This window comes from Lepidochelys olivacea (assembly GCF_965140295.1).
Source record: "Lepidochelys olivacea isolate rLepOli2 genome assembly, chromosome: 12".
NCBI classification, from domain to species: Eukaryota; Metazoa; Chordata; order Testudines; family Cheloniidae; genus Lepidochelys; species Lepidochelys olivacea.
Genome location: NC_140422.1, coordinates 25,232,119 through 25,245,201, shown reverse-complemented (window position 1 = coordinate 25,245,201; position 13,083 = coordinate 25,232,119). Strand labels below are relative to the sequence as shown.

The window sequence follows — 13,083 nt, the reverse complement described above, 5'->3', positions numbered from 1 at the left end:
TACAAGAGCTGTGCAACAGAGCTCATTCCAGCAGGTGACATGATGACTTTCAGGACAAAATCTCTTATGGCTAAGAACGTCAAGTAGCTACTTCTTAGAATTGCCTACCCGTGGCTTGAGTCCGGGATTTTCAAAGGAGCCTTAGGGAGTTAGGTGCCCAGCTCTCAGTAAATTTCAGTGGGAATTGGGCACTTAACTCTCTGTCTCCTTTGAAAAAACCTAGCTTTACACATTAGATTGTAGTGACTGTAAGGGATCATTATGGAGTATTGGGTAAAACCCACATATTTTCAAAATGACTGCCGAGCCCACAATACATAGACTCCCAATACCACAGCAGGTTATGGAGAAGCCAGGCAAGTCTGTCAAGTAAATAACATGTTTTTTGGAAAAGTACAAGGTTGTATTTCTAGTGAGGCCTAAATCCAGCCTCCCACTGTGTGCATGCAATCTTGAACATACACATGCATGCACACCTTGGTGTACCATGACCCATGAACCCTACTGAGAATCTCACACCTGCATATCCAGGTGATAGAATTGTAATTTCCGATCCCATCAGCTGAGTGCACAGGGGGTTAGAGTCTATTACCTTTGCTTGCAGGTGGTGCTGCATCGAAGTGTTCACTCAGGAGTGTTCCTGTGCAGAACAGTGCAAACACAAATGGGAGCCAAGCTCTGAAAATCCATGCCCACGCTATGTAGGTATCTGATTCTGGTTACACAGCAAAAATAAAAGGAAATCACAAGCCAACAACTACATTCAAATAACACTGATTACAAACAGCCCTCCCAGAGAGTTGAAATGCCACCCACACCTTGCCTCCTCCGTCACCATCGTTGTGCTGAGGAAAGTAGCTTGTTATTACTGTCAGCAACTGTATCTGCATCTGCCAGGCATATTGTTTCTAATGAAATACAAGAACACAAACTTTTGTGCTATCGTTGCAATGATCCAACTTTTGTACATACCAGTTTGGCTTAATGAGTTATAAAGAGGGTTTTGGGGAGAGGAACTGTTAATATCAATGTCCACACAAGTCCTTACCCTTCTCCACCTCTTACAAACTCTCCTTGTAAGCCTCTGCTTCACATAACCTGTCTTCATATTTGGGCATTGAACGCAAAGCAGAAGTACAGGCCATCTTAAATAGTCAGTATTTTAACAGATTGCTCTATGACCTGCAGCTGGTTTATAGGTAGTTCTGTGGCTGTCTATGAAAGAGACATCTCATTTTTCTGGCTAAAATCCAAGTTGTGTGTTTTAATGGAATCTCAGTAACACCTCACCCACAACTAGAAACAAGGGGGGGTAACATTTTCAAGAGTCACTGAGGCCTGGTGTACACCTAAAACATAGGTTGACCTCACTACGTTCCTTAGGGCTGTGAAAAATGTGCAACGTAGTTAAGTCGACCTAACTCCCACTGTAGACACAGCTGGGTTGACAGAAGAATTCTTCACCTGACCTAGCTACCGTCTTTAGTGGGGGTGGATTTACTATGGAGATGGAAAATCCCATTTCATCACTGTAGCAAATATCTACACTACAGAACTAGAGCCATGTTGCTGCAGCATCACAGTGGTGCTGCTGTAGAATTTATAGCATTGTCAGACCCTAGGTAACTTAGGAGACTTAAGGTCTGATATACAAAGATAGATAGGTACCTAGTGGAATCTAAAGTCTAATCTAAAGTGGAATCTACCTATCTAAAGATAGGTACCTAGTGGAATTTACACCTAAGTAGTTGAGGTACTTAACTCCCCTTTACTTCAATCCTGATGATGTCAGTTAAAGTCAATAGGTTTGCAGAGTTTGTAAGTCAACACAGAAATTGCCCCACAGCTTTAAGTACCCAAATGAAATGTCCGTCATCGTCCATGACATTCAAATTCCCTAAAAGCAATATTTTAACCTGCAAGAGACAGCTCGTAGAATCAGTCACTGTCAGTGTAAGTATTTAGTGTGTGTGTTTTATACAGAATTGCATGTGTGGTCAGATAACTACAAACAATGGGCTAGATCCTTGACTATGGCTGAGATATGCTTGGTGCAGCTGGGCTGGCTGGTGAGCAAAGTTACCTTTGTGTGCCTTCAGTCTTCGAGCCAGGCCAGTCCCCAGTGGAATTCTGGGTGGCTTTAGCGTCATTCTGGCAGCCAGGGATCACCAGGATGGAGTGGGTATAGGAGCTTTTCTGGCAGCTTTTCCACCACCCAAGGATTTCACTCACACTAGGGATTTCTCAGGAAGTCAGTTCAGCCAGCTTCCCAGCAACTGGCCTAGACCTGAGATTCAGGCTCAGTAAATATTAAATCTCCATGTTTATTGGCAGTGTTTCCTTGCTGATGTTTCATGGCCATGGGAAACAATGTGAAAAGCAGTACCTTCTTATGTAGATTTAATTGAACAACAGAGATCTGAAATGAGCGTTAATGTTGTTGCTTTAATTTCTTATAGTGCATATTTATTTTCCAGCATAATAGCAGAGAAATACTTTAGTGAACAGAGTCTAGTTTATAGGTCACTTAACTTATCAGAGAAAACAAAAGGGTCATTTAATTACAATATTTAATTAACTCTATTGGATTCATACAATTTATAGCACTATAAAATTCATGAGCTCCAATCATCATTTAGCCTCCCAAATTGCTTAGTGCCCCATGAAAATTTCACAGCAGGTAGAAAATGATAGCTTCCCAGAAATCTACAATTCTTTAGAATCTTTTAAAGCAAAAGTTATTATTTTTCAGTTGCAGTAAGCTGGAGCAGAAGGAACAGAAGAGTATTTTTCCACAGTGCTGAATGAGGCCACTAAAATGGTAACTCTGAAAAGTACTTCAGCTTTCATTTGCAGTTTCTGATCTTGTCACTGAATAACTAGAACCCATGAACTTCCAAGGGGCAGGAAGAAGAGAGTTGAGAGTACTATTTGTAAGAATGAACAGGGATGTAAAATAGCTACTGGTTGTTTTTCAGCAATTATTGTTAAAATTCAGTCTTATAAAGGGGGATTGAAGTGAATTATACACAGACAATGTGATTGGGCTACTCTATTATATTGCAAGACAGGCTAACACTGCTTATCGCATCAGGGATACAAGGCAATTTTCTAATAATAAGTACCCTATCTAAAGAAAAGAGGGAACAAGTTTCTACCAAATTAGCAAGGCTTCCATGGAGTCCAGACTAACCTAGACCTTGTGCTGCTCTCTTACTTACTTATTTGGGGCCTGATCCTGCTTTCATTCAAATCATCAGGAGTTTCACCACTGACATGAATGGGAACAAGGTAGGGCTTTCTATTTGGGCTCAATCCTGCAAGGTGCTGAATGCCCTCAATACCCAGTTAAGAGTACCTATTCAGTACCTTTTAGAATCAGGCCCTTAAAGAGAGAAAGGAATCACATTTCTGCTGGTGAAGATGATACAAACCTGGAGTCCCTGGGTCTTTGATCCTCTCTGTCTGTTCCCAATTTACTTTTTCAAACAAATTCAAACAAACATTCTTACAGTAACAAAAACCATTCTAGTTTGTTTTCTTAGTTGAAGGAGGTTTCCTAGATTAAAGAGAGATGACATTTCAGTTACTTTCAGTCACTGCACTCTTTGTGTCATAATCCCATATACTGTACCATATTGAATGTGATTTGACACACACACTGTGTTGGCTGACCTATCCATTTGCAAGTGTTTTGTAAAATAAGCTGGGCCATTATTTTGCTGTGTCATGCATGTCATGGACTATAAAGGTTGTCACAAGCTTTGCGTTTCTTCTTTTTATTAGCTCCCAGGAGGGTCAAATGAACAAAGATTATGAGCATGAAGAAACCTGGGGGGAGAAATGGAAAACAAAATGAGTTGAAGCTAACGAGTTGAAGCTTTGTCAGTGTTCACATTTTTGTATTAGAACAATTCATAAACCAGACGTTGTTGTTTTTTGCTTTTTTTGTTTTTTGTTTTTGTAAATGATATTGGAAGTGAAGAAGAAAAAAATGTGAACATTATGGCAGATAATAATAAGAATATCAAAACAAAGCTTGTGTATCAGAGAATACTTCCACTGAAATGCTACCTGTGCTAGAAATGAGCAGACATAGATTCTCTAAAACAAAGTAGACTCTGGTTTGTTTTGTTTTTGTGGGCAATTCCATACCTATAGTTCCCAAGGTACCAACAATAACGCTCACTGCAGAAATCACTGTAGGCTTCCCTTCCATTCTTCCAACCTCTTGCATGCATTCTCCTTCCATGGTACACAAGCAAATAGTCACTGGGTTCAAAAGGAAAGACAAAGAATTCAGGATTAACTCCCACGAGGGAGATCAGAGATGAATAGGGACAATCCCCTGAGTTGAAAGAGCATTCTCATCAGAACTCAAACTGGAGGGGAGGATGATGAGCTCCCCATGGACAGATCTTGTGCCTGCCTGGAGCAATCAATTCCCAAGTGGGCACATTCTCTAACATGTTCCTCCCCTTTCCCCCCCCCCCTTTTTTAAAAAAAAAGTCTGTACTAACAATAGTTGGATAAGGCATACCTGCCTATATTGCCTCCTCCACCAAGTCCTGTACTGATTCTTGTGGTAAAGTTTAGTACAAATGTAAGGCAGGGTGTGACGTTGTCTGATTAGAGTATGACCATGCAAATCATTGTTGCTACCACTGTTATATAATTGCAATGAATCTTATACAAAGTGTGATGCATGGCCAGAAAGGGCTAAGCAGCTTGCAGGCTGATTGACCCAGATTCAACCTTTAGGGACATATTGGTAGATAATGTTTGTGTTTTTGTGTGTTTACATATATATTGTTATCAATGTAATTGAGCAGTCCCTGTCTATTCTGTTAATTCAGAGATCAAAAGGAAGTATTAACATTTAAATGAACTATAAGCATAGGATAGCACAGTATTCATCTCTCTTTGAAATGTATAGCAAATCACCTGCGAACGGTGGAAAACAAGCAATTGTCTTATGTTAATCTGTGAAGCTAATTACTGGTGATGCTTAGGAAATAGGTTTACTTCAAAGTCTCCATGATTGCCTACTGTTCGCCTGAGGACTCCGACCTGTCAAGAGAAGGCCTGGAACTGTATAAAACCCCCTCAAGTCCTGATCCTTTTTACCTCAGATCTACTTGATGCTTCATGCAGGGGAAGCTTAAGACATAAGGCTGAGATCTCCAGTCCTAACTGGATCACCCTGAATATGGACATTGAACCTATTGACTAAATCTGAAAGAACCCTTTGCAACTATAAAGCTCACCATCTCCACTACGAATCTGATCTCAGAACTGTACTCATGTCTGTATGTATACTGATCTTTTAACCAATACTCTCTCTTTTCTCTTTTAATAAATTTTAGTTTAGTTATAAGAATTAGCTGTAAGCGTGTGTTTGGGCAAGATCTGGAATATTCATTAAGCTGAGAGGTAATGTGTGTAATCCTTTGGGATTGGTAGAACGTTTTGATATGATTAATAAGATTTTCAGTAAGCCTCATTACATTTGACTTGGGTGTTGGGGAGGAGGCCTGATGCTGGATTGCTTGAAGGGAACTGTGTTGGCTTCTCAGTAACCAGTAAGGTATTATAGAAGCAGTTTTGTGTTGGTTTGGTAAATTTAAGTGTTGGAATATCCACCAGCTTTGGGGATTGCCTGCCCCATTCTTTGCAGTTCACCCTAATTGAGTGACCTCAGTGCGGCTCCCCCGGGATCCCAGTTACACAGGGTTACAAGGTTGGGAAAGGAAGAGGAGCCTGAGTTTGCAGCTGAACTCAGCTCTGCCTTATTTGCAACAAAATAAATCCACCTTCTTGACAATCCAAGAATGGGAATCAGAGAAAATTACCTAAAACTATGAAAGAAAAGGATAAGCAGACACAGGCAAAGACCTGGTATTCATATGGGTAAAACTCAAACAGATGGGAACTCAGGTCAGCTTCAGACTAGGATTCAGGGTTTATTTTGCCCAGATTAGTTCACCCATCCCCATTCTCAACCAATTTTTTTGATGAGCACCTCACATATCAGAGGTGTAAACAACCCTGAACCAATTCTCTGCCCTCGCCTAGCTATTTGGCAAAAATAAAAACCATCTTCCGTATATTTTTAGCCCTAGCTAGCAATGTTACAGGGAGAGAAATTGCAAAGAAATCATTAGCAAAATTATTTTAAAGTTGTCACATCTTCAGCAATAACAACTTTCCAACCCTACTTAGCACTGTTAGCTGTATAAACTAACATTTTAAAAGCAAGAGCTTGGCTTGTAATCAACTCTGTACGTACCAACAAAGCCTAAATTCTGAGATATCAGTTTTAACCCTTTCATGAGAAAATCATTTGCATTAATAGAACCAGGTGAACAACTTACAACAAATAATTTATAAGGTGAATTTAGCTCTTTTTCCTGTTCATAGATTGTCTGCAAACAGACCTGTGACTTTATACATTTATTTGAGATTCAAGTTGTTTGACAAAAGCTTTGTGTGACCAAATCTCTGTGAAATTCTTAAGCACCCATCCTGCAAAGATTTATGCATGTGCTTAACTTGCACATGAGTAGTCCTTTTGAGTTCAGTAAGACTAATCATGTATTTAAAGTGGAGCATTTGTCTACGTAAACTCACAGATGCACTAGTCAGTTTCACTAAAGACCCAATCCCAAGACCATTGAAGTCAAAGGGAATCTTTCTATTGACTTCAATAAGACTTGGATCATGGGACATTCAATGAAATTAAAAGGTGGCAAATTCAAAACCGATAAAAGGAAAGACTTTTTCACACAATACATAGCATTTAGATATCATTGCAAAAGAAGTCATTGAGGCCAGGAACTTAGCAAGATTCAAAAAGGGACTTGTCATGTAATGGATAACAAGAATATCCAAAGTTATAACAGTTAATGCTCACAACAATTTTGGAAAGGATATTAAATCTCAAAAATCAGGGTTTAAACCAATGTCTATTAGATTAGATTGGTAGATTACTGGGGTGGGCGGGGGGGGGTAAATTTCCCAGGTCTGCCTACTGTGAGTTCTTAGACCTTCCTCTGAAGCATCAGACACTGGCCTTTATAGCTACCTCTACAAAGGGGAAAAAACCCCACAGCTGGCCCAGGTCAGCTGACTTGGGCTTGTGTGGCTCAGTCTCCAGGGATGAAAAATCACCATGGAGACGTTCGTGCTCAGGCTGGAGCCCAAGCTCTGGGACCTACAGAGGTGGAGGGTCCCAGAGCTTGTGCTCTAGCCTGAGCCCGAATGCCTAGACAGCAATTTTAGCCCTGCATCCTGAGCCCTGCAAGCCTGAGTTAGTTGACCCAGGCCAGACACGGCCATGCTGTGGATCTTTTATCCCTGTATACACATAGCCTATCAAAGACTATGGAGTAGATAGACTTCAGCCTGACCTGATATGGCAATGCCTTCATTCATAAGGTCAATGCCCTTATGTGCTCAACGGAGCAATAGCTCAGTAGCCTGTCATGATCTTGTGAGGGTGAAAGAGACTTTTAGTGTACTCTTCTCTCCTGTCTTCCCAGCACTATAGGTGTGCTATGATTTTGCCACTGAAATCACAGAATTCTCTTATTTGAAAGTAAATGCCTGTGTTAATGAATTGTGTTACTGCTACAGTTCATTATATGTATTTACTTTCTTACTGCAGTCTTTGGAACAGTAGTCTGATTAACTGGTGCAGAGGAATAATGATGCATCGATATTAAATGTTTCCATTTATCTTTTCAGTGTGTTCGCACTAAGGATGTTCCACTTAGTGATCCTTAAAATAGCCCCTCTAAATGGTTCTTTTTCAAATACAAGTGCAATGCATGCAGATGAATCTGTGTAGCAATTTTAAATACAAATATCAAAACATTACAGACTCCTGAACCCGCGCACATCTATTGCGATGGGTTCTCAAAAATGTAAGTGCCTGCTGACCTTATAAAATGTAACTGAGGCTTTTGAAACATCTTATGAATTCAGACAAAACAAACATAAGCTCATATAAACTGCTCAGAATTACACTGGCACAGACCCAAAAGATGACACCTGTGATACTCCTCCTGTTCTGAGCTACTTTCACTTTTTAATGTTATAATTTTCTCTACACCATTTAGAGCCACGTAGGACAGGTTTGCTAGCTTTATATACTAGCAGACTGTGCTGTGCTATGGCACGTGCCTTCTTTTGAACCTGAAGTAGATTATTCGCTGTGTTCAGTCCTGTATGTTCTGCTCATTATCCCCTAAGTAAATTCCACTAAGTTTGTCAAATAAGATTTACTATTTATGTAGACTCATTCTTAACAGCTCATGTTTCTTCCCTGTTTGTAATCTCATCTCTTATTCATGTGTCTTGAATCTCTCCTGCCACTGAAGTGAGACTTACTGGGCTTGCCTTCTCTGACTTTAGACCCTCATTCTTCCTCCAGTCTCCATACTTCCCCTCTCTGTCCCTAAATAGCAACCATTATTAGAAATCTCTGTATGTGGATCCACAGCCAACCAGCCATCTCTCACATCTCACATGTGGTGCTTCTCCATCCAATTACCATATCTTCATCTGGGTCTGTAGTAGGAAAATTACTGTGGATATTTACTTGGGAGAGGAGCGGTAAGCGAACTGTTGACATGTGCACTGTCTGTAGTTAAAAATATGTTCTGCATTGTTCATACAATCCTTGAACAGGGCACCTTAATTATGTAACTCTTTGGGGCTCTAACATCCGGTGTTTATCCTTGAGGAAAGCTTTCATTTTCTTTACATGACACAATTAACATAAGAGGTTCCACAGGAGATTAATTCGGTCTAGGTTCTTAGTAATGAGACACAGATAAAGTAGAGAATAAAATAAGTGACTGCATATCTTCTGTTGAAGTTGCAAATGTTTTCGCAAAGGCAACAGCTCAGGTGCAAAACAGGAACATAGACTTTTGGTTCTTGGCCTAAGGCAAAAATATCATTTATGCATTCATGTACATGCTGTCCGAGAAACAAAACTGCTCTTCCCAAAATGTGTTCTGGCACTCAGAACAGTTTGAAGGAACGTAGCAAAAATAGCGTCAGTGGGAATGCACAGAACAGCCTCAGCATTAGGCCACTAGAAGCTCAATGCTACATGGTTTAATTCTCTGGAAAATTCATTTTTATTTTTGCTGAAGCATGTTCCTAACTTGTACGTTTTGAGTAACAAGCATGAAATCTTTCTCTGTTGTGCTTAATAATTTGCACTGGCTGGAGAATTTTGAAAGAATCTACAAGTCCTGCACATATTGAATAGCTTGCTGTGAATATTTCACCTCTTACTTCAGACTTGTGGATTTTAAAGCCAGAATGGACCATTCTAATTATCCAGTCTAAACCCCTTGTCATGAGTCTCCCTTATGGGCCAAATCATGGACTGCTTCTCACCAGGAGGTATGGGGAGAAGGTGGCTGACTGGAGATACTCTGAGGACTTTCATCAGTGCAAAGCAGACACATGTACTGTGCTATAGTGAACATACTAAACTGTGCTTACACCGGCTACAAAAAGGAACAGCATGTGCTGTCACACACTAGGAGGCACACAGTGTGGCAGGGCCCTGCCCATGCTGCTAGCCTTGATGACATGCTGCTTGGTGTAGTCACCAGCCCTACACAGCCTGAATATTAGGTCTATGCTGTCTGGCTCCTGCACTGATGTGCTAGTTGGAGAGGCTCCCTGTGCCTGCTCCCTTCCTAGGGTATTGGCAAAGGGGAGCTGTAATTATTTAGCCCTTCATCTGGAAGTGACCAAGAGTGGTCCAACGAGTATCCTTGGATTTTCTGGTCTTTCTTTGTGTGTCTTCTCTTTGCCAGGCGGTCTCTTAGTGATCCTTCTTCCTTTCAGAGGGTTGCCAGGGGTGCACTGTGTCTCTAGATGAATTGTGGAGCAATCACCCACCCCAAGATGTTCTGCTGCTGCTATTGGCTCTTAGCAGGCGTGCCACCTTTGCAGCCAGCATATCTGAGCAACCGTGTCAAATCAGGGACTTTCCTGAGGTTGCACTTGACCCTGCACCTGTGAGGTCTCTCTGCTGTTACCAACTCTTTGTGCTGCCTGAGGTGAGGCAAAACTATTTTTACAAGCAGATGTCTTTACTGATAGCTTTAAAATTGCAGCTCCAGGGTGGCGCATGGGGTGTTGTATATAATGAGAACGGCTTGAATAACAGAACACCAGTGTGATTATAAAAAAACACCCTCCAGATTAAAACCCAGAAAGCGAACTGAGTGAGTGCGACCTGAGATGACATTCCACTGCAGGCGCTACATTACAGGTGCCACATGGAAAGAGCGGAAAAGAGAGGCTAGTAGAGACCGTAATTTACAAAGGAAGATCTTTGTAACTCCTTAACTTATTAACGTGGAGAAAAGAGTAGATCAGGGTTCTCAAACTTCATTGAACCGTGACCCCCTTCTGACAACAAAAATTACTACACGACCCCAGGAGAGGGGACCAAAGCCTGAGCCCCACCACCCTGGGTGTGGGGGGCAAAGCCCAAGCCCCACTGCCCCAAGTGGGGAGGCCAAAGCCCAAGGGCTTCAACCCCAGCAGGGGGCCTGTAACCTGAGTACCCCTGCCCAGGGCTGAAGCCTTTGGGCTTTGGTCCCGGGCAGTGGGGCTCAGGCTTCAGCTCTGGTCCCAGCAAGTCTAAGCCAGCCTTTGTGACCCCATTAAAATAGGGTTACGACCCACTTTGTGGTCCCAACCACAGTTTGAGAACCACTGGAGTAGATTAATGGACTGTGTTATAAGAACCCTCTCAGCATGAAATGCCTTCTTATTACCTGGTAGTTGAATGTGTTGGGCTTTAGATGGAGTTCCACTGTCTTTCAGGATAAAGGTAACAAGGTGCACTTTGGGTTCCAGCCAACTGATTCCCATGGTGAGATAAGCATGTGTGTCTGCAGAGTAACAGAGAACATGCAAAATGAAACAGAAGGACAAATATCAGAACTGGGAATGAGGAGGGAAGGAGCGAGGGGACAACAAAACAAACCAGCTGTGGCTTGCAGTCACTCCCTCTTTTCTAACCTTACACTGATCCTGGGCTGCTGTGTACCTTAGGAAGCTGTGGGGCTAAGTTACGGCAGCCTCCCTGCGCCACCATATGGTCTGTAGCACTGCCTGGAATCTCTGCAGCACTATGTTCTGCCCTGCCTCTAACGTACCCCTCCCAGGCCAGCCCCTGCTCTTGTCCAGGGCTTGCAAAGGGGTGCTTGCGAGACAGCCGTACAGCTGTCTTCCACAGACCTGGCGCCAGGATAATTGTCCCCCAGTTGGAGCCAGGATTTGTAGGCCTCCTTTTTGCTGCTCTGGCAATTTTACCTGGCCACTAAGAGGAGGGGTGATGATTTCACCCATTATTTTTATCAGAAATGTGTGTTATGTCACATCATAGCAACCTTAACTCTGACCCAAAATAAACCCCATTCCATCAGAAACCTCAAAATACACAAAGGAGAGAGGAAATACACACACACACACACACACACATTAAGGACACACACTGATCAATATCAACTGCAAGGAGCATACATAATGTTACCATAACAATGATATATGCTTTCCTATTAAACTATATTTACAACATTATTATCAAGAAACAACAATAACAAGGACTTACTTCCTAAAAGATCTTATTGTCCATTGACAAATATATTAAGTAATATTTCCCATTAACAATAGCCCTTAAGAGAAAATACATTGATTTTGGTATCTGACTAACACAAATATTATACTAAAATCCCTACTGACCCATCTATCTCTCTATCTTAGAGTTTTATACAGCTAGTATCTATGCATCTTCCATGTAAACACCTCGTAGATCTATTTGTCAGATGTGAGAACTTCCTTTGACTTTTGAAAACTAACCAGAGGTTGAATTAGTTCAGAGGCTGATGACAAAACCTTTCTCTGTTGTTATAATTCCTTTCTCAGTAAGCTTCATCATTGAATGATAATCACATCTGGCTTTCAAATACTGACAGTTTCTTAAACACTCTACTGCTCCTGCCTTTAAAAACTGCCACTTGTGGGAACCAAACTTGAAAATGTTTGAAATTTTCTATGTAATGTTATCTAATGGTGTAGGCAGATGGGCACAAACACACAGAAGACAATTTCCAAAGGTTTCAACAAGGAGCCATTTTAAAGTCTTTTGATCTCCAAGTGCCTACTCAGTTTAATCAGCATTTTCAGAAAATCTTCTAGTTGCTATTGAGACTTAACTGAAAGAGCTGGAAAGCATGAGACTATTGCTCTTCTTTAAAAGTTACAAGGAGATCAAAATCAGCCTTATAATGGGACTATATTTTCAGTCTTACCTAAGGGGGGAAAACCTACTGGTTCTCCCTAATAAAATGACCCTTATGTGCTGACCTGGAATGCTGGCCCCCAGACCCCACTCCAAAAATACTGCCCTCCACCACTTGAGTGGAATGGAGAACTATCAGTTCAGCAGTTAGCTATGGAAAAATCCTGTTGCTCTCTCTAGGCTGAAACCAGTCAATTGAAGGAGCATGATCAAGTGCTGATCCTACTCCTACTTGAAGCCAATGACAAAAACTCCTATTGGCATTATTAAGGGCAGGAATTGGGTCAGTAACTCCCATTGAAATCAAAGGGAGCAGGATTGGACCCCCAAACCATCCATAACAAATAATATTTTACCACTTGGCTTAATTAAAACTCCTCTCCTTCAGATACATCCCGAGATTTCCAGGGGTGAGAGGTTTCAGAGTAGCAGCAGTGTTAGTCTGTGTTCGCAAAAAGAAAAGGAGTACTTGTGGCACCTTAGAGACTAACAAATTTATTTGAGCATTTTCCACTGAATGCATCCGATGAAGTGAGCTGTAGCTCACGAAAGCTTATACTCAAATAAATTTTAGTCTCTAAGGTGCCACAAGTCCTCCTTTTCTTTTTCCAGGGGTGTTTAACCATGTGGAACGTTTGAAAGTGTAGTAAAAAGCTGTTGGTGTAAGACCAAAAAAAAGGACAAAAGGCAAATTTTGAAATCGAAATAACTTTTTAGTGACCTGTAGTTCAAAACCATTT

General features: G+C 41.4%; 1 protein-coding gene across 4 annotated transcripts in view; it reads right to left on the bottom strand.

Moving 5' to 3' along the window:
- Positions 1 to 2,489: 2,489 nt before the first annotated feature.
- CDH16 (cadherin 16) overlaps positions 2,490 to 13,083 on the bottom strand; it is a gene marked incomplete at its 5' end in the record, with an annotated part of 61,751 nt that continues 51,157 nt past the window's right edge. For all 4 annotated transcript variants that reach the window (XM_084644500.1, XM_084644499.1, XM_084644501.1 and 1 more), the window contains 3 exons: positions 2,490 to 3,831; positions 4,156 to 4,272; positions 10,815 to 10,931. In XM_084644500.1, the coding sequence (XP_084500626.1) occupies positions 3,737 to 3,831; positions 4,156 to 4,272; positions 10,815 to 10,931 (329 nt within the window). In that variant the 3' untranslated portion in view covers positions 2,490 to 3,736. The remainder of the gene's footprint in view (positions 3,832 to 4,155; positions 4,273 to 10,814; positions 10,932 to 13,083) is intronic.